The sequence below is a fragment of the Oreochromis niloticus genome, linkage group LG15 (genome assembly GCF_001858045.2).
Source record: "Oreochromis niloticus isolate F11D_XX linkage group LG15, O_niloticus_UMD_NMBU, whole genome shotgun sequence".
NCBI lineage: Eukaryota > Metazoa > Chordata > Actinopteri > Cichliformes > Cichlidae > Oreochromis > Oreochromis niloticus.
Window position 1 is genome coordinate 25,540,854 of NC_031980.2, and position 18,149 is coordinate 25,559,002.

General features: G+C 41.4%; 1 protein-coding gene across 3 annotated transcripts; it reads left to right on the forward strand.

The window, feature by feature from the left end:
• The first annotated feature begins 115 nt into the window (after positions 1 to 115).
• ccr6a (chemokine (C-C motif) receptor 6a) lies at positions 116 to 16,496 on the forward strand. Of its 3 annotated transcripts, none has more exons than XM_013272255.3 (3): positions 7,122 to 8,655; positions 8,759 to 8,826; positions 13,662 to 16,496. In XM_013272255.3, the coding sequence occupies exon 3, from the start codon at positions 13,712 to 13,714 to the stop codon at positions 14,882 to 14,884; it is 1,173 nt and encodes a 390-aa protein (XP_013127709.1). In that variant the 5' UTR covers positions 7,122 to 8,655; positions 8,759 to 8,826; positions 13,662 to 13,711; the 3' UTR covers positions 14,885 to 16,496. The 3 variants fall into 3 exon arrangements, with proteins under 3 accessions (XP_025754885.1, XP_013127709.1, XP_005452549.1); XM_005452492.4 differs by having other exon boundaries at positions 8,759 to 8,805; XM_025899100.1 differs by lacking the exons at positions 7,122 to 8,655; positions 8,759 to 8,826 and adding an exon at positions 116 to 236.
• The last annotated feature ends 1,653 nt before the right edge of the window (positions 16,497 to 18,149 follow it).

Below are 18,149 nucleotides of genomic sequence, written 5' to 3' on the forward strand. Positions count from 1 at the left end.
TACATCCTCCCTGGGTTTTACTGTGTGTGTGAGTGTGTGAATGTGAGTGTCTTTGTGTGTGTGTGCGTGTGTGTTCGTGCGTGTGTGCGCGTGTGTGTGTGTGTGTGTGTGTGTGTGTGTGTGTGTGTGTGTGTGTGTGTGTGTTTATGGGGGAATAAAACAGAGATAAGTAAAAAGCAGAAATAGAGTCTGAAGGTTGATTTTGATCCCCGGCTGACCTCAGATGACCTGAACAGGTACGTTTGTTCTTGTTTTGAAGCTCCAGCTCGGCTGTTTGTCGTTTCTCAGTAAAAATGAAGCAGGGCGAGAGGTTGTCAGTACTCAGGGCTGATTTTATTCCTCAGAGGCATTGCAGCCTTTAAAACTCCTCGGGTTCACTTTAAAGACAAAACAAACAAATGTTTTCCTGTTTCACGCTCTGTGGTGGGGAGGAGCTCACCGCTTGTTTCAGAGTTTGGCTCAGGCTCCTCTGGGAAACTGTGATTTATTAAAGCTTTCCATGATCAGAGTTTCTCTCTCGGATTAATTTTTTTCACTTTATTGACAGTATTGATATCTAGAACATGAAAAACAGATCAGTTTGACCTTTTTATAATAATATATGAATTATTCTCATGTTTAATTTGAAATCCTGCTGCAGAGCTGTCCCTCATCCTAATAACTGGATGTTCCACCCTTGGACTGAGTCGTTTGTGATAATTTCACTGAGTATTTCACATCGCTGTGGACGAACTTTGGTCCACTCATTCTCACTCTTTTCAGCACTCTTTTCAGATAAGGTCGCACCAAAGCCTCTCAGTCTGATTTATGTTCAGAGTTTGCCTCAGCTACTCCAAAACCTTCATTTAGTGCCTGAGCCAATCACACCTGCTGCTGTGTTTTTGATCATTGCCCTGCTGCATAAACCCAGAGCTCTTGAGTTTCAGGGCAGCCATCAGAACTATGAATTCTGCTCTGTACCAGAAAATGGTAGAAAGCAGAGTTCATGGTTTGTCCTGAAGCTGCAAAGCAGCCCAGACAATCACACTACCACCACCATGTTTGACTGTTGCTGTGATGGCCTCTTTATTGAATACTGTTAGTTTGATGCAGATATAACAGGACTCAAATGCTCCACAAACTTCAGCTTTTGTCTCGTCAGTCCACAGAATATTTCCCAGAAGTCTCGGGGATCATCCAGTTTCAATTCAATTCAGTTTTATTTATACAGCACGAAATCACAACAACAGTCGTCTCACGGCACTTTATATTGTAAAGGATACCCTACAATAATACATACTGAGAAAATACCAACAATCATATGACCCCCTATGAGCAAGCACTTTGGGCAGCAGTGGGAAGGAAAAACTGCCTTTTACCAGGCAGAAACCTCCTGCAGAACCTGCTTAGGGAGGGGGGGCCATCTGCTGCAACCAGTTGAATTGAGGCGAGGAAGACAGGATAAAAGACATGCTGTGGAAGAGAGCCAGAGATTAATAATGACTAATGATTAAATGCAAAGAGGTCTATTAACACATAGAGACTGAAGAAGAACTGCCCAGTGCATCATGGGAATCCCCCAGCAGCCTACTAAACCTATTCCAGCATAACTAAGGGAGGATTCAGGGTAATCTAATCCAGGCCCAACTATATGCTTTAGCAAAAAGGAAAGTTTGAAGCCTAATCTTAAAAGCAGAGATAGTGTCTGTCTCACGAAACCAAACTGGAAGCTGGTTCCACAGAAGAGGGGCCTGAAAGCTGAAGGCTCTGCCTCCCATTCTACTTTTAAATTCTCTAGGAACAACAAGTATCCTACAAGTAATAAATGCATGAACTAGTTTTTCATCATCACTCTGAGACAGGATATTTCTCATTTTAGAGATATTGCACAAATGGAAGAAAGCAGTCTTGCATTTGTTTAATATGTGCATTGAAGGACATATCCTGGTCAAAAAATGACTCCAAGGTTCCTCACAGTGTTAATGGAGGCCAAGGTAATGCCATCCAGAGTAAGAATCTGGTTAGATACCATCTTTCTAAGATTTTCAGGGCCAAGTACAATAACCTCAGTTTTATCTGAATTTAGCAGCAGAAAATTAGAGGTCATCCAGGTCTTTATGTCTTTAAGACATTCCTGCAGTTTAACTAATTGGTTTGTGTCACCTGGCTTCATGGATAGATAAAGCTGGGTCTCATGTATAGCAGTGGAAATGTATGCTATGCCTTCTGATGATACTGCCGAAGGGAAGCATGTGTAATGTAAACAGAATTGGTCTTTGCACTGAACCCTGTGGAACTCCATAATTGACCTTAGTGTGTGAAGAGGACTCTCCATTTACATGAACAAATTGGAGTCTATTAGATAGATATGATACAAACCACTGCAGCACAGTACCTGCAATACCTACAGCATGCTCCAATAATTCTAATAAGATATTATGGTCGACAGTATCGAACACTGAGGTCAAAAGCACAAGCACAGAGATGAGTCCACTGTCGAGCGAAATTTGTGTTAAGAGTCTCCGGAGGGAGTGGACGCTGGCGCGTTTTGGCTGCCGCTGCTCTCTCTACATACTGTCTATACTTAGTGTTTAGTATAGCTACAAAAGTTTGTTTTTATTCTCTTGGATCTTGTTTGCTGTACTGGTGTCACCCTAAAGAACTGTGCTGTATTGGAGATGCCTTTTTCAGACCATAAATTAGTTTTATTCAGTGTTAGTCTCCCACTGTACAAAAATAAACAAAACCTGAAAAATAAACAAATAAACAAAAGAATGGTTCAGACCCTTCCAATCTAAATAATTTCAGGCCAATTTCAAATCTGCCTTTCTTAGCCAAAATTCTGGAAAAGATAGTGGCTGCACAGGTTCATAGACATCTCACTGGAAATAACTTGTATGAACAGTTTCAGTCTGGCTTCCGTTCATTTCATAGTACAGAAATAGCTCTAGTAAAAATCACTAATGATCTTCTGGTTGCAGCTGACTCTGGACTCATCTCCATCCTCATTCTCCTTGACCTTACAGCAGCTTTTGACACTATCTCCCACCACATCCTTCTTAGCATCTATTGGCATCAATGGTACAGTACTCGCCCAGTTTACCTCTTATCTCTCTGGCCGCTTACAGTTTGTTCAATTACTCACTCACAGATCACAATCTACTCCAGTTAATTCCGGTGTACCCCAAGGCTCTGTCCTGGGTCTTTTACTTGTTGTCATTTATCTCCTACCCCTGGGTAATATTTTGAGGAAGCATAACATCCAGTTTCACTGCTACCCAAATGACACACAGCTCTACCTATCCTCCAAACCCACAGCTACTCTCCCACCCACATCCATTTCTGACTGTTTAAGTGAAATCAAGGTCTGGTTTACTCAAAACTTTCTTAAACTTAATGGCAATAAAACAGAATTAATTTTAATAGGCACCAAATCAAAACTGACTAAAGTCCCAACCAGAAGTCTTTCATTATCCATTGATAACGCTTTTGTCACACCCTCTATTCAGGTTAAGAGTCTTGGTGTCATCCTCGATAGCACTCTTTCCTTCACAGCACATATAATTAATATCACTTGGTCTTCCTATTTTCATCTCTGTGATATTAACCGCCTTCGTCCTTCACTCACTCCAAACAGTACTGCCATACTTGTCAATGCTCTTGTCACATCTTGTTTAGATTACTGTAATTCTCTTCTCTATGGTCTACCTCATAAATCTCTCCATAAATTGCAGTTAGTTCAAAACACAGCTGCTGGTATTATTTCCAGAATTAGATCCACTGAACATATAAAACCTGTTCTTAAACAGCTCCATTGGCTTCCAGGGGTCCGTTCTTCGTACCTCGCTAAGTAAGTTAGCTGGATTTGATTGTTGACGATTTCGCGTGATCTTGGATCATTCGGTTCTCCGAAGCTCATCCGGGACTTGCTGTCATAGCAACAGATCCGTAAGCGTAAACCTGCTTGGGAGCAGGCTTACTTTATGTAAACAGGATTAGATCGCGGCTACTCAGGTATGTCCGCTTCATTTATACGAAAGCAACAGCGATATTTCTCCACTGTTTTTCCATAAATAAATATTATCAATGTAACTAAAGATAATGCAGTATTTGATTCTTTTATTGATTTCATACAGATACATACAGGTCATTTCCTAAAAAAAGGGAAATGTACTATTAATCATTCTATTTCATGTATTTGATTATTTCAGATGTAATTCATATTTTAGAGTAGTAATAGTAAAACACTTCGTGTAATCAAGATGAGAGACCACGGCTATAAAAGCGAAGGTGGATTTGGGAAGTCTGTCGCAGCCATGTCCTGTCCATTTGTACGCGAGCAACCCATTGCGGAAGGTGCAAGATTGATAAGGAGAGTTTTCAGAATTCAGCGGATATTGCGGGATAGACAGGATCCTTTAGCTCAGCGCGACAGTGTGCTCATAGAGAGATATCGATTTTCCCGTGAGGGTATTATTTTCTTTCTTTCTTTCTTTCTTTCTTTCTTTCTTTCTTTCTTTCTTTCTTTCTTTCTCTCTCTCTCTCTCTCTCTCTCTCTCTCTCTCTCTCTCTATATATATATATATAGATATAGATATATATAGATATATAGATAGATATAGATATATAGATATATAGATATATATATAGATATATAGATATATATATATAGATATATCTATAGATATATAGATATATATATATATAGATATCTATAGATATATATATAGATATATCTATATATATATAGATATATATATAGATATATATATATATCTCCCAACTTACTGTGCATGCTTCAGTCACCCCTTGCATGGGAACAGGTAAAAGTGATGGAGTGTTATGTAAAACTACACACAAAAAACCCCACAATGTCAATAAATGTCACAGTACAAAAAGCCGGGGTGTGACGAGGGGGTGCAGGACCACCACCTGTCTTTATTTGCTCTGCCCTTTTCTTGGTTGCTGTTATAAAAAAACAAACAGATTATTTCAGGGTCTCTTTTCAAGAGACTAAAAGCAATATAAGTGATAAATATTACCATTCCGTAGAATATTCTTATATTTCACTTTTACTTGTTCCCATGTTCTAGTGGGTCCTGTTGTGGCTCTAATGTGAAAGAGGATATAATGTAATATAATATAATAAATTACTTACGAGTTTAATTTGTCAACAACTTTCTGCCAGCCCTCTCTCCTTGCTTTTGCAGCCTTTGCAGTGTTCCCTTGCGTTTTAATTGAACTCTGAAACTCCTGATATCCCTCAATTAAGAGTTCTTGCTCTGCTGCCGAAAAATACTGAGCGCGCTCCTTCGACATCTTCGCCGACCAATCAAAGGGTTGCCCATCAATGTTTCTACTATCGATGCGTAGCCCCTTTTAAGCCACCCAGTGATCTCAGATTACTTCATCCAGCTATACTAATCGTCAACAACAGGTGTGTTCGGAGAACCGGATTAGCGAGCTCAAAGTTGGCGCGATGATTTGATCTTGGATGTGTCATTTGATCTTGGATGTAGTAAGCGAGGTACAGTTCACCTCTGTGTCAATTTCAAGATCCTGCTTCTTACTTTCAAAGCGCTTCATAACCTTGCTCCTCCATATCTCCATACATACTCACCCCCTCGTACACTTCGCTCTTCATCAGCTTCCCTTCTGTCTGTTCCACCTGCTCGCCTGACTACCATGTAGGGATGGGTATCGAAACCCGGTTCTTGTTGAGAACCGGTTCCCACTGTTTCAATTCCTTGGAATTGTTTGCCATTTTTGCAAACGATTCCCTTATCGATTCCAGTCACCCTGAAAGACGTCAACACGTTGCGGAGCGTCATTTACCTGGCAGGTCACCTAAGCGGCTCAAATGCTCAAAAGTTTGGTTATACTTTACGAGAACGGATGACAACAGGGCAACTTGCAATACTTGCAAAGTAGATATTTCATTTAAAGGAGGAAACACTACGAATATGCAAAAGCATTTGCTCACAAAACACGCGATAACCTTAAATGAATGTCGTGTTTTTAATCCGCTCCAGACTCGTGAATCTCAACCCAGCAGCAGCGGTAACGTTTGCACGTCCTCTCCCGTTAATGCGGCAGGTAAATAATCAGCTAACAGTGCATATTATGTTAGCGCGATCTGCCTTATTACAAAACCTGCCATTACTGTGCGCTGCATTTAGGTGACCATGATGAGAGAGACAGACAGAGTCTGGCTGGCAGTTCTCGCTGCAGTCTACCGTTAGCGTCTCCTTTCAGGCCAGGATAGACGAATGTCACCGATCAGTGACTAAGTTTGTGGTCAAAGGCTTGCACCCATTTGCATAGCAGATGCCCCCGATTTTCGGTAAGTGAATGTGTTTAATTGTAGGCAGGGACTTTACTGGATATTCTTGTGTAATTGCTACAGAATAATTTATGTTATACTTTGTTATTGCTACAGAAGAATATTTATTTTATTATTTTACATTTACATTTTTTTTCCCTGGGGACCCTGTGACACCCCATTGAAGAGCCATAGGCTGTGGATCTCTTAAGATCTCACTGTTGGGTTTGTAAGGCCATGTTACTCCTAAATTTCTATCTTGTTCAAAGAGAAGATATAAAACAAAGTTCTAAGCTAATCGACCTTCGTGTTCTCTTTAAAAAAAAATAAGAATCGATAAGAGAATCGATAAAGAATCGAATCGTTAAACAGAATCGAAAATGGAATCGGAATCGTGAAAATCTTATCAATACCCATCCCTACTACCATGAGACTTTAGTTGTTCTGCCCCGAGACTTTGGAATGCACTTCCACCAGATCTCTGGACCACAAACTCTCTCACCACTTTTAAATCACATCTCAAAACCCATCTATTCAGAATTGCATACACCTGATCCTGTCTTAGTCCATTTTTACCTTTCTCAGCTTTTATACTTGCTTTTATACTTTCATGCTTGTTTTTTTTTTTTTCTTATTTACTTTATGTCTAAATTTTATTTGCCATGTTTTATTATATTGTATTGTTGCTATAAGAAGATCATTTGTAACCTTCACTAAAGCTGTTTCTGTGCTGTGATGAGCTCTGAAACCTGACTGAAACTCTTCAAATAAGCCATTCCTCTGCAGATGATCTGTTAGCTGTTTGACAACTACTCTTTCAAGAATGTTTGATATGAAAGGAAGGTTGGAGATTGGCCTATAATTAGCTAAGACTGCTGGGTCTAGAGATGGCTTTTTAAGTAACGGTTTAACTACTGCCAGCTTGAAGGCCTGTGGTACATAGCCAATTATTAGAGACAGGTTGATCATTTTTAAGACTGAAGCATTAATTAATGGTAGGACTTCTTTCAGCATTTTTGTAGGAATGGGGTCTAAAAGACACGTTGATGGTTTGGAGGAAGTAATTACTGAAGTTAACTCAGAAAGATCAATTGAAAAAAAGACTCTCAATGAATATCAATGGTACTGAAAGTAGCTGTCGATAATGTTACATCTGTGATTGTGAGTCATTATGATTATGAGTCTTTTGTGGGGGGGGGCTCTGATTTTTTTGTCAGCCTGGCTACAGTGCTGAAGAGAAACCTAGGGTTCTTATTTTCCACAGGGTTCAGATCTTATTTTCTTCAATGAGTGATGAATAGCAAGATGTTATAACTTTACGGACGCTTTTCTTATAAAGCAAGAAAACTATATTTGTCCTCTAACATCATAAATGTCTGTCCACAGGGTGTGTGGCATGTTATGGAGGGAATCTTCCTTTTTTACATCTTTATTTAATATTCACTCTGCTGCTGTGCATGATGGATGTCCTTTTGTTCAGCTGTCCTTTTCTTTTACAAATATGAATGTGTTCTCCCTTAGAAAAAAAGAATAAACCTGCAGGCCTATGTGAGCTTATATTGATGTTCTTAGTTTATACACTAGTTTATACCCAATAAAAAGCTATTCTATTCTATTCTATTCTAAGCTTAATTACAGCATGTGTTTGTATGTAAATATAATTACACTGTAATTTTACATAAAATCTAAACATGTAATGATGCCCATAGCCTCAGACCATGTTACGACATGTTACTGACATGTCTGTAATTCTGAGCAGTCCTTGAAGAACTTTATTAAAGCCGAGAGTCTGAACTTCACTGATGGCCTGAGAGTCGTCTGAGGTGAAGCAAAACTACAAGAAATAAATCATATGTAACACTGCTGTGACACTTTAACCCCCGATAGCACGAGAGGAACCACAACAGGAAGCTGACACGACAGATCATACAAAATGATTTTTATCAGCAAACACACACACACATACACACAGAGCCTTTAATCTTACAGCAGCGACCCCTGAATGTTATTAATATCCGTCTCCACAGGAGGTATAAATAAAGTTCAGTGTGAATAAAGACGAGGTGACGAGGCCTTCAGCACAAAAATGAAAAAATTCAGACTTTTATTTTTTATCACAGTGTGAGAGGAAGCTGATGTCATAGTAATGTGTGCTCGGCCAGGCACACACACACACACACAGAGGGCAGGGTAAAGAGGAAGGCTCGCGCTGAGGTTTCTCACTGCTTCGTATTTCTCTTTAATCGCAGCGTTTAGTATTTGTTGGATGCCGCGCAGCTGCATCATTGCCCTCGTCATCCTTGTCCTCACCTGTGCGGGATCAGCAGCCGGCTTCATCATCCACCGTCACACCTGTGAGTTTTCTCTGATTGGAGCTTTTGCTGTAAAGCTGACTTGGACAGTCAGACCTCAGCTTCTCTTCACGTTCCTCTGAAGACTGTTTTTACAACATTTCAGGCTGGAAACAGAGGCTGAAGCTCAGAGGTGGCACTTTGAATCTTCAGGTGTGTTTTTCCTGCTTTTCAGTAAGTTTGGGGTTAAACTCTGTCAGATGATGTAATGTGTGATATTTTTTAGATAAGATCAGGTGTGGTGCAGCGAGGTGTTTTCTGTTGATTTATCTCGAAAAGATTGAATCGATAAGACGACATTTCCCTGCTCGCACGAGCGCAGAAACCACACAGTAAAATCCTCTTCACTGCATCAGGAACATAGTTTAATCAAAGAGAAACCGAGTCTGTCAGCTGTGCAGTGTCTCTGCAGCTCAGAAACATCGTTGTTAAATCTCTCCGAGATAAAGTTTGTGCTCACTGAAAGGAGAGGTCGTAACCACGCTTGCTGTCACCTGCAGGTTAACAAACTTCAACAGAAACATCAAAGCAGATAATAAATGTCTTTGTTTTTTTTTTTTACTTTATTCAAGTTTTTACCAAAAAATCTGATTTTAAACTTTGAAGAATAAAGAAAAAAAAACGTTAAAATCAGTTCAACATGTTTTCTGCAGCCTGAACTTTTCCACACATCAGAAACAAGAAACACTCAATGACCTTTGGCCTCCCTGAGTGCAGGTGAGGGGCTGCTCTCAGAAGGACTGAGTATAAAAGTGCGAGCAGAGGCCGAGGCGAGCTCCAAGCTGTCCTGAACTGCTGCCTCACATTTCTACTCAAGCAGAAGCAAAATCTTCCCATGAGCCTTGGCGCGATGGCAGGACGGCGATGCAGCGTCTGTGTCCTGTAGGTTAAACTGATCTTAAAGGAGAAATAAACAGTTCCTCAAATGGCTCGGGTTCCTGCTCTGCACTTCTGCTCCCAGCGGCTCTTGGCTCTAATTTGTCCCCTCAGACTTCCCGTATTTCAAATGTCACCTGCGGGGAAGCGAAAGGTCCAGAAGACCTCAGACAATTTCATCCGGCACGCCGCCCGAAGGACGCACGCAGCGGAACGTCGGACGTGTGAGCGACGGGAAACAGCCACTTCCTGTTTGTGTCCTCCCGTCACCTGCTCAGGTGTTTGTGTAATTAATTTCCTTATTGGTAATGTCACAAGAAAAACAATGGTGTGCTTGGTTTCAACGTAACTTTATTCTTTCATGAGTTATTTACACGTTTCTGACCACTTATAACATGTGTTCAATGTGCTGCCCATTGTGTTGGATTGTCAATGCAACCCTCTTCTCCCACTTTTCACACACTGATAGCAACACTGCAGGAGAAATGCCAGCACAGGCATCCAGTATCCGTAGTTTCAGGTGCTGCACATCTCGTATCTTCACACCATAGACAATTGCCTTCAGATGACCCCAAAGATAAAAGTCTAAGGGGGTCAGATCGGGAGACCTTGGGGGCTATTCAACTGGCCCACGACGACCAATCCACTTTCCAGGAAACTGTTCATCTAGGAATGCTCGGACCTGGCACCCATAATGTGGTGGTGCACCATCTTGCTGGAAAAACTCAGGGAACGTGCCAGCTTCAGTGCATAAAGAGGGAAACACATCATCATGTAGCAATTTCAAATATCCAGTGGCCTTGAGGTTTCCATTGATGAAGAATGGACCCACTATCGTTGTACCCCATATACCACACCAAACCATCACTTTTGTTGTTCCAACAGTCTTGGAGGGATCCATCCAATGTGGGTTAGTGGTTTTGTTTGTTAACTTCACCATTCACATAAAAGTTTGCCTCATCACTGAACAAAATCTTCTGCGTGAACTGAGGGTCCTGTTCCAATTTTTGTTTTGCCTATTCTGCAAATTCTGTGTGCCGATCTGGGTCATCCTCGTTGAGATGCTGCAGTAGCTGGAGTTTGTAAGGGTGCCATTTGTGAGTAGCTAATATCCGCCGAAGGGATGTTCGACTAATGCCACTCTCCAGTGACATGTGGCGAGTGCTACGCTGGGCTCTTGCTGAATGAAGCTAGGACAGCCACTGATGTTTCTTCATTAGTGACAGTTTTCTTGCGTCCACATTTTGGTAAATCCAACACTGAACCAGTTTCACGAAACTTAGCAAGCAGTTTGCTGACTGTAACATGGGAGATGGGTGGTCTCGTAGGGTGTCTTGCATTGAAATCTGCTGCAATGACCCGGTTACTGCGTTCACCAGATATCAACACAATTTCGATCCGCTCCTCACGTGTTAACCTCTTCGACATGTCAATGGCTGTGAACAAAGAGAAACTTGTAAAAAACTCATGAAAGAATAAAGTTACGTTGAAACCAAACATACCATTGTTTTTCTTGTGACATTACCAATAAGTTTGATGTGTCACATGGCCCTCTTCCTATTGAAAAAACAAAAGTTGTATCCAAGATGGCCGACTTCTAAATGGCTACCATGGTCACCACCCATCTTGAGGAGTTTGCCCCCTCACATATACTAATGTGCCACAAACAGGACTTTAATATCACCAACCATTCCCATGTTATTACGGTGTATCCATATAAATGGCCCACCCTGTATTATATTTCCTGCCCTGTGATTACTGCACTGACTGAACTTTATTTAAAGCACAAACGCACCAATCAAATAAAAAATCGATTAAAGACACAATAAAGATCCAAAAGTAACACTTTCGAATAAAAACTGTAGACTACATTATTCAGTTTAATTTAATTTATTTTTTTAATTTTCCAAATCGCAACAAAAGCCTAAAAAGGTAATAAATGAATAAATACATTAATTTAATCTAAGAAAAATAATAAAGATTGAATTAATTTTTTTCTATTTTCTTCTAACTAAATCAGACTATAACACAAAGTGTAAAAAGTGAAGTTTAAAAGAAAACTAAAGGTACAAAAATTAAATATGATGCAAAATAAAATAAAGCAGATTGCAGAATAAATAAGAATAAATTACACAAAGTTAAAAGGGTCATAAAGATATAAAAATGAAAATAAATGAAACAAAAATGAGAAATGAAATTATATTAAAAAGATGATGAAAAAAAGCTACTTTCAGCTTCTCCCTTTCACGGGTTCAAATAAAATTAGATTAAATTAAAAATTAAGTTAAATTAAATTAAATTACATGAAATGTAATTCAATTTACTTAATGTAAATTCAATTCAATAAAGTTAAATGGACTCATGCCTTTTTTCTGCACGCAGCGATTTGGGACATTTGGACATTTATTGACATCTAACTTCAGCTGATGGTTAGGAGGAAGCTCTTTTATTATCAGGAAGCCCATCGATAAACAAACACACCTGAGCCTCTCAGGTATACCAACACCTGGCTCTTTCTGCTTGACTTTAATCTTTGATGTGAAGATAAAAATGTGAATATGTGAAGAAGATGAAGACGGGGAGGTGTTCGTTAGCATCTTGTGATTGTGGGGGAAGTAACCGAGGGGGAAACCACACATGCATAAAGTGGGTCACTCGCTGTTTCTGACCTGTTTTCTGCAAACTTCCTGCAAACGCTCAAACACCTGAAACGGTGTGACGCGACCTCGTTCGGTGTTTACCAGCAGCGGTGGCTCGAGCAGGAGCTGGCCTTTGCACCACTTTCGCATATTTAACATGTCAAAGTCCCGTTCAGGTTTCAGGACTCAACGCTCAGGGGGGACAAGTCAGAGCGAGCGCAAGTGCTGAAATCTGGAGGCTGTAAAGTATGTTACTCATTAACATCTCAAAGCTTTTTGTGACTGACACCATCTCACTCCAGACCTCAGAAGCTGTTTCCATCTCACTCTACAGTAAAAACTCACTGACAGACACCGACTCATACCCTCAGCCTCACATTGAGCTCAGAACCCAAACGAGCCGGCGGGGTTCTTGCCAAGTTTATGATGACATTAAAATGATCCCATCACATAACAGTGCAGGAACACGAGTGTGACACATGCAGAGAACAGCAGCAGAAACATAAAAATGCATCAAAGTTAACAAAACAAGTGTTTAAATTAGTGAATAAGAAGAGTCACTGTGGTATTTTAAAAATTCTGTTTCATCAGCTGCAACACACCTGCTTCAGGTTGGGGCTATGGTAATAGTGTGACACTTAGTTCTTGAAATTTGGGTAGTTTATTTAAAAGAAACACTGCGCTGGTTTGAGTGATTTCTCTCTGATAGACTCCAAAAAACAGAGTCGTCCTCATACACTGCGTTAGTCATGGAGAGTCCCACAGGGTTCTGTGCTGGGACCAATACTTCTTCACATCATACATGCATGAGAGAGGGGAAAAAGGAAGAGCAGGCAAGAGTGAAAGGGGAGGTGTGAAGACGGTAGTGAGACCTGCTGTGATGGAGGATTTGGACATGTGCAGACAAGGGCGAGTATAAATATCGGACAAAACATGATGAAGATGGAGCTGCCAGGCAGGAGGAGAAGAGGATGACCTCAGAGGAGGTCCATGGATGTAGTGAAGGAGGACATGCAGAGGGTTGGTGTGACAGAAGAGGATGCTAGGATAGGAAAAGATGGAGGCACATGATGGACTGGCTAGAGAGAGCAGCTGAGAAAGGAAGAATAATTGATTTCTCTTGGGCAATACCATTAAAAACATCCTGCTGAAAAACTAGTTCATCCATTTATTACTTGTAGGATACTTGTTCTTCCTAGAGTATTTAAAAGTAGAATGGGAGGCAGAGCCTTCCGTTTTCAGGCCCCCTCTTCTATGGAACCAGGAGACAGACACTATCTCTACTTTTAAGATTAGGCTTCAAACTTTCCTTTTTGCTAAAGCATATAGTTAGGGCTGGATCAGGTGACCCTGAATCCTCCCTTAGTTATGCTGCTAAGTGTTTGCAGAGATGCAGATGAAGAACATCTGGATTTTATTTAATTATTATGAAGATACAGAGCTCAGTCTTGATTAATGTTGAAGTTTGATGTTTTCTCTCTGCTTGCTTTACAGTCATTTACTCTGCAGAGGATTTGATATCCAACCAATCATACACCACGAAGATGTCCAACCAATCATACACCACTGACATGTCCAACCAATCATACAGCCCAAAGATGTCTGAAGATGAAAATAACTATAATGGCAGTGACAACCTAGATTATGATGGATTTTGTCTTTTTCACAACAACCAGAGTGTGGTGGATGTGATTGGCCCGTACGTTCACTCCATCATCTGCATCCTGGGCCTTGTGGGGAACAGCCTGGTCATTGTCACCTACGCCTTCTACAAGAGGACCAAGTCCATGACTGACATCTACCTGTTCAACGTGGCCATCGCCGACCTGCTGTTCGTGCTGGCGCTGCCATTCATTGTCTACAACGAGCTGTGGTCATGGCCGATGGGGCAGGTGGCCTGCAAGCTGCTGCGTGGCTCCTACAGCGTGAACCTGTACAGCGGCTTGCTGCTGCTCGCCTGCATCAGCACCGACCGCTACATCGCCATCGTCCAGGCTCGACGCAGCTTCAGACTGCGCTCGCTATCATACAGCCGCATCATCTGCGCCATCATCTGGATCTTCGCTATACTCGTGTCCGTCCCCACCTTCTACTTCTACGACTGGTACGAGCCGTCACACACCAATAGCATCATGATGAACGATGATAACCAAAGCGAGATCCTGAGTTCTGAGTATGTCTGTGAGTTCAAGTTTAAAGACCGAGACACAGCCATGGCGGTGAAGGTGGCCGTCCCCAGCACCCAGATCAGCGTGGGTTTCTTCCTGCCACTCTTCATCATGATCTTCTGCTACAGTGCCATCATCGACACCCTGCTGAAGGCCAAAAATCTCCAGCGGCACAGAGCGGTGCGGGTGGTGCTGGTGGTTGTGGCCGTTTTCATCATCTGCCACCTGCCCTACAACATAGTGCTGCTGTACGACACGGTCACCATGTTTCAGCAGCGCTCGTGTGAGGAGGCGGACATGCTGGAGATGGCCAAGACGGTGTTGCAGACCATTGCTTACATGCACTGCTGCCTGAACCCGGTGCTGTATGCCTTCGTGGGGGTGAACTTCAGGAACCACTTCAGGAGGATCTTCAGGGACCTGTGGTGTCTCGGAAAGAAGTACATGTCCCCACGCCGCTTCTCCAGAGTCACATCCGACTTCTACATGTCCTCCACTCGGCGGTCAATGGATGGGTCCAGCAACAGTGGCGCTTCTTTCACCATGTGAAAACATCAGTGGGTTGATCTCTGAAGCTCCAGGTCTCTAATACTGAACCTGATTCACTTCTGTCGCACCGACGAGATTCCTCAAGATAAAGAGATCTAACCCTATGCTGCAGCTCTTGTTTTGCTTCATTATTTTAATTATTATTTTTGAAATATCCCAACTCCTGCATTTTCTCTCTTTTGTGATTATTTTGTGAGTAATGACTGAAGATGAGTCTCCTGCAGAGCCTCCTGCTGTCGTTACTACACAAATGAAGCCCAGAGCTCAATGCTTATCATCTCTTGCAGCTGAATGATGATGAGCTCTAAGCGAGGACTAAAATGACCTTAAAGAGTTTCTCTGACTGATGTGTTCCTGAAACACTGATGGCGACTGGAAACTTCCCAACAGACCGAGTGTTTCCTGTCTTCTGAAGGTCTCAGAAAGAATGCTGAAACAGGCTCTGCTGTTCAGTCCTGCACACCTGAAATATTCCTGTGCTCAGGTAAAATAGCCATGTCACCTGCAAAGGCAGCAATAATCAGCTGCCTCTAAAATGAGTCCCTCCGCCCACAGCTGAATCCTTGGTCCTGGTTCTGCTCATGAAGCAGTTCTCCACCTGCTGCACCTTCTGGTTAGAGAAACCCTCCAGAACAGAAGCAGAACTAAATCCACTCTAATCGGACCATCAGTATCAGGAACCCCGACAGCAAGCACGTGAATTTTCAAATTAAGAGCGAAGGGGATTGTCCAATCCCTAACACACCTGGTAAGCTTGCTGTAGTAAACCAACACCTTCAGACCAACACCTTCCAACTCCGTTTGGTCTCCTAAACGTCGTCAGAGTGGAAACCAACATGTTTGGTTACAATGTCTGCAATTGCTTTGTGAAAACTTTTAATGAGCTGTTTTTACTGGAATCACTGCCGGCCACCGCCCATCGATGAAGATCCATAAAAGATGGCTGGCATGGCCTGAAGTACTGGTCATCAGGGATCAGGCTTAGAGTTTGGTTGTGTTCCAGCCAGATGATCAATGTTACAGTGATTCTGTCATGTAAGTGTGTCACACAGTAAAAGATAGCCATATAAGGGAGGAGCCTAACCCTGACCCCTGATCCAATAGAAGGTTCCTCAGCAGACTAACTGGACATTGACCATTAAAACCTACCGGCAAACAACAGCTGATAGGCTCCATCACCCACATGACAGGCATGTTTTAAATCCTTTTTTAACGTTTTGTACCTAAGAATGTATTTTTTATGTTAATTTGCTGTTTGTCATTTCATTCATATCAGAGCTGTGCGAGTGGTCTGCATTGATGCAAATGTATAATCCTAATCTGCTCACAGGTGATTTCCAGGATTAAGAATTGAAACTTTTCAGAGGTTTTCACATCCTCATTTAAGCCGTGATGAAATTCAGGTTTTCAGTTTTAATTTCGTCTCAAGGCTCAAACATTTAGAAAACTCTGCTTTAGTTCATATCCAACTCTTATTTGTTGTGATTCCTCTCATTCTTTTTTTTCATACTTGGGTTTATTTTTATGACACTGAATGTATCCTTTGAATGTAATATTACAGCTCATCTGTCAGATTTGTGCCTTTCAGAATAAATGCAGTTTATTTCGTCTATATCTGAGTTTTTATTTTAATGTCTGTGTCATTCTGTGGCTAAACACTAGGCGGCGCCTTTTCCAGAACTTTAACAGGTTTCAAAGCTCTAAAGTTTAAAGGACGTTTACTGATTTCCTTTTAAAGGAGTATTTTCTTTGTTGTACTCAGCTGAGTTATGGTGTGTCCTCGATGTTCAGACTCTTTGCAGAGTTAGACTCCACAAAAACAGGATAATGGCACAGAACAGGACAAATCTGCAAAATCGCACTACTTAAAACAGAAATATGATCAAATAAACAAAAAACATCATGCTTTCTAGACAACACTGACCTGGAAATGAGGGTTTTAATCCATTCTCCAAAAGTTAGCCCATTGTTCCTTCAGTCCACTGAAGGAACAATGGGCTGGGAGTCACCTTCATCATAATTATGCAAATTCTCATGACCATTGATCAACAACCACTGATCAAGGCCCACTGATCAAAGACCACTGATCAATGGCCATGAGTACCATTTACAGAGAGTTGGGGAATGGCTGAAATCACAGCATTGTAAGATGGTGAAAGATGTATCCTTAGGTCCCCTCGGATGGTACAACACAGAAGAGCTACCTTGTCAAGCCAGGACTCTACGTCTATTTACAGGCCAGTGGATCCTCTTTCAATGATGAGGATGTACACATCCTGGACAGGGAGGAACGGTGGTTTGAGTGCAAAGTCAAGTAGGCCATTTACGTGAACAGGGAAAGACCATCTCTGAATCGAGAGGGGGCCTAAGGGTACATCTTTTTGGGGACCAGGAAGCAGAGTTGCAGTCTTACACGCCTCTCTGCAGCTTTTCTCCTCCTGCTACCCCCCCCCCCAAAACCCATCTCCATTGAGACTGTATCAGCTCCCAAACAGACAAAAAACAAACTAAAAACCAGCAATAAACAACTTAAACATAAAAAAATCACAAGGAAAGAACAATACAGTATCCACATCTGAACCAAAGAGTAAAACAGTGAAATGTGGATTATTAAATATTAGGTCCCTCTCCTCCAAGTCTCTGTTAGTACATGACTTAATAATTGATCAACAAATCGATTTACTCTGCCTTACAGAAACCTGGTTGCAGCCGGATGATTATGTTAGTTTAAATGAATCAACACCCCCGAGTCATTCTAACTACCAGAAATCTCGAAGCACAGGCCGAGGGGGCGGTGTGGCAGCAATTTTTCACACCAGCCTATTAATTAACGAAAGACCAAGACAGACTTTGAATTCATTTCAAAGCCTGATGCTTAACCTTGTCCACCCCAGCTGTAAAACTCAGAAACCAGTCTTACTTGTTATCATATATCATCCACCTGGGCCTTACACAGAGTTTCTCTCTGATTTCTCAGACTTTTTATCTGATTTAGTGCTCAGCTCAGATAAAATAATTATTGTGGGTGATTTTAACATCCATGTAGATGCTAAAAATGACAGCCTCAACATGGCATTTAATCTGTTATTAGACTCAATTGGCTTCTCTCAAAATGTAAAAGAACCCACCCACCACTTTAATCACACTCTAGATCTTGTTTTAACATATGGCATAGAAACTGAACATTTAACAGTGTTTCCTGAAAACCCTCTGCTGTCTGATCATTTCCTGATAACATTTACATTTACAATAATTGATTACACAG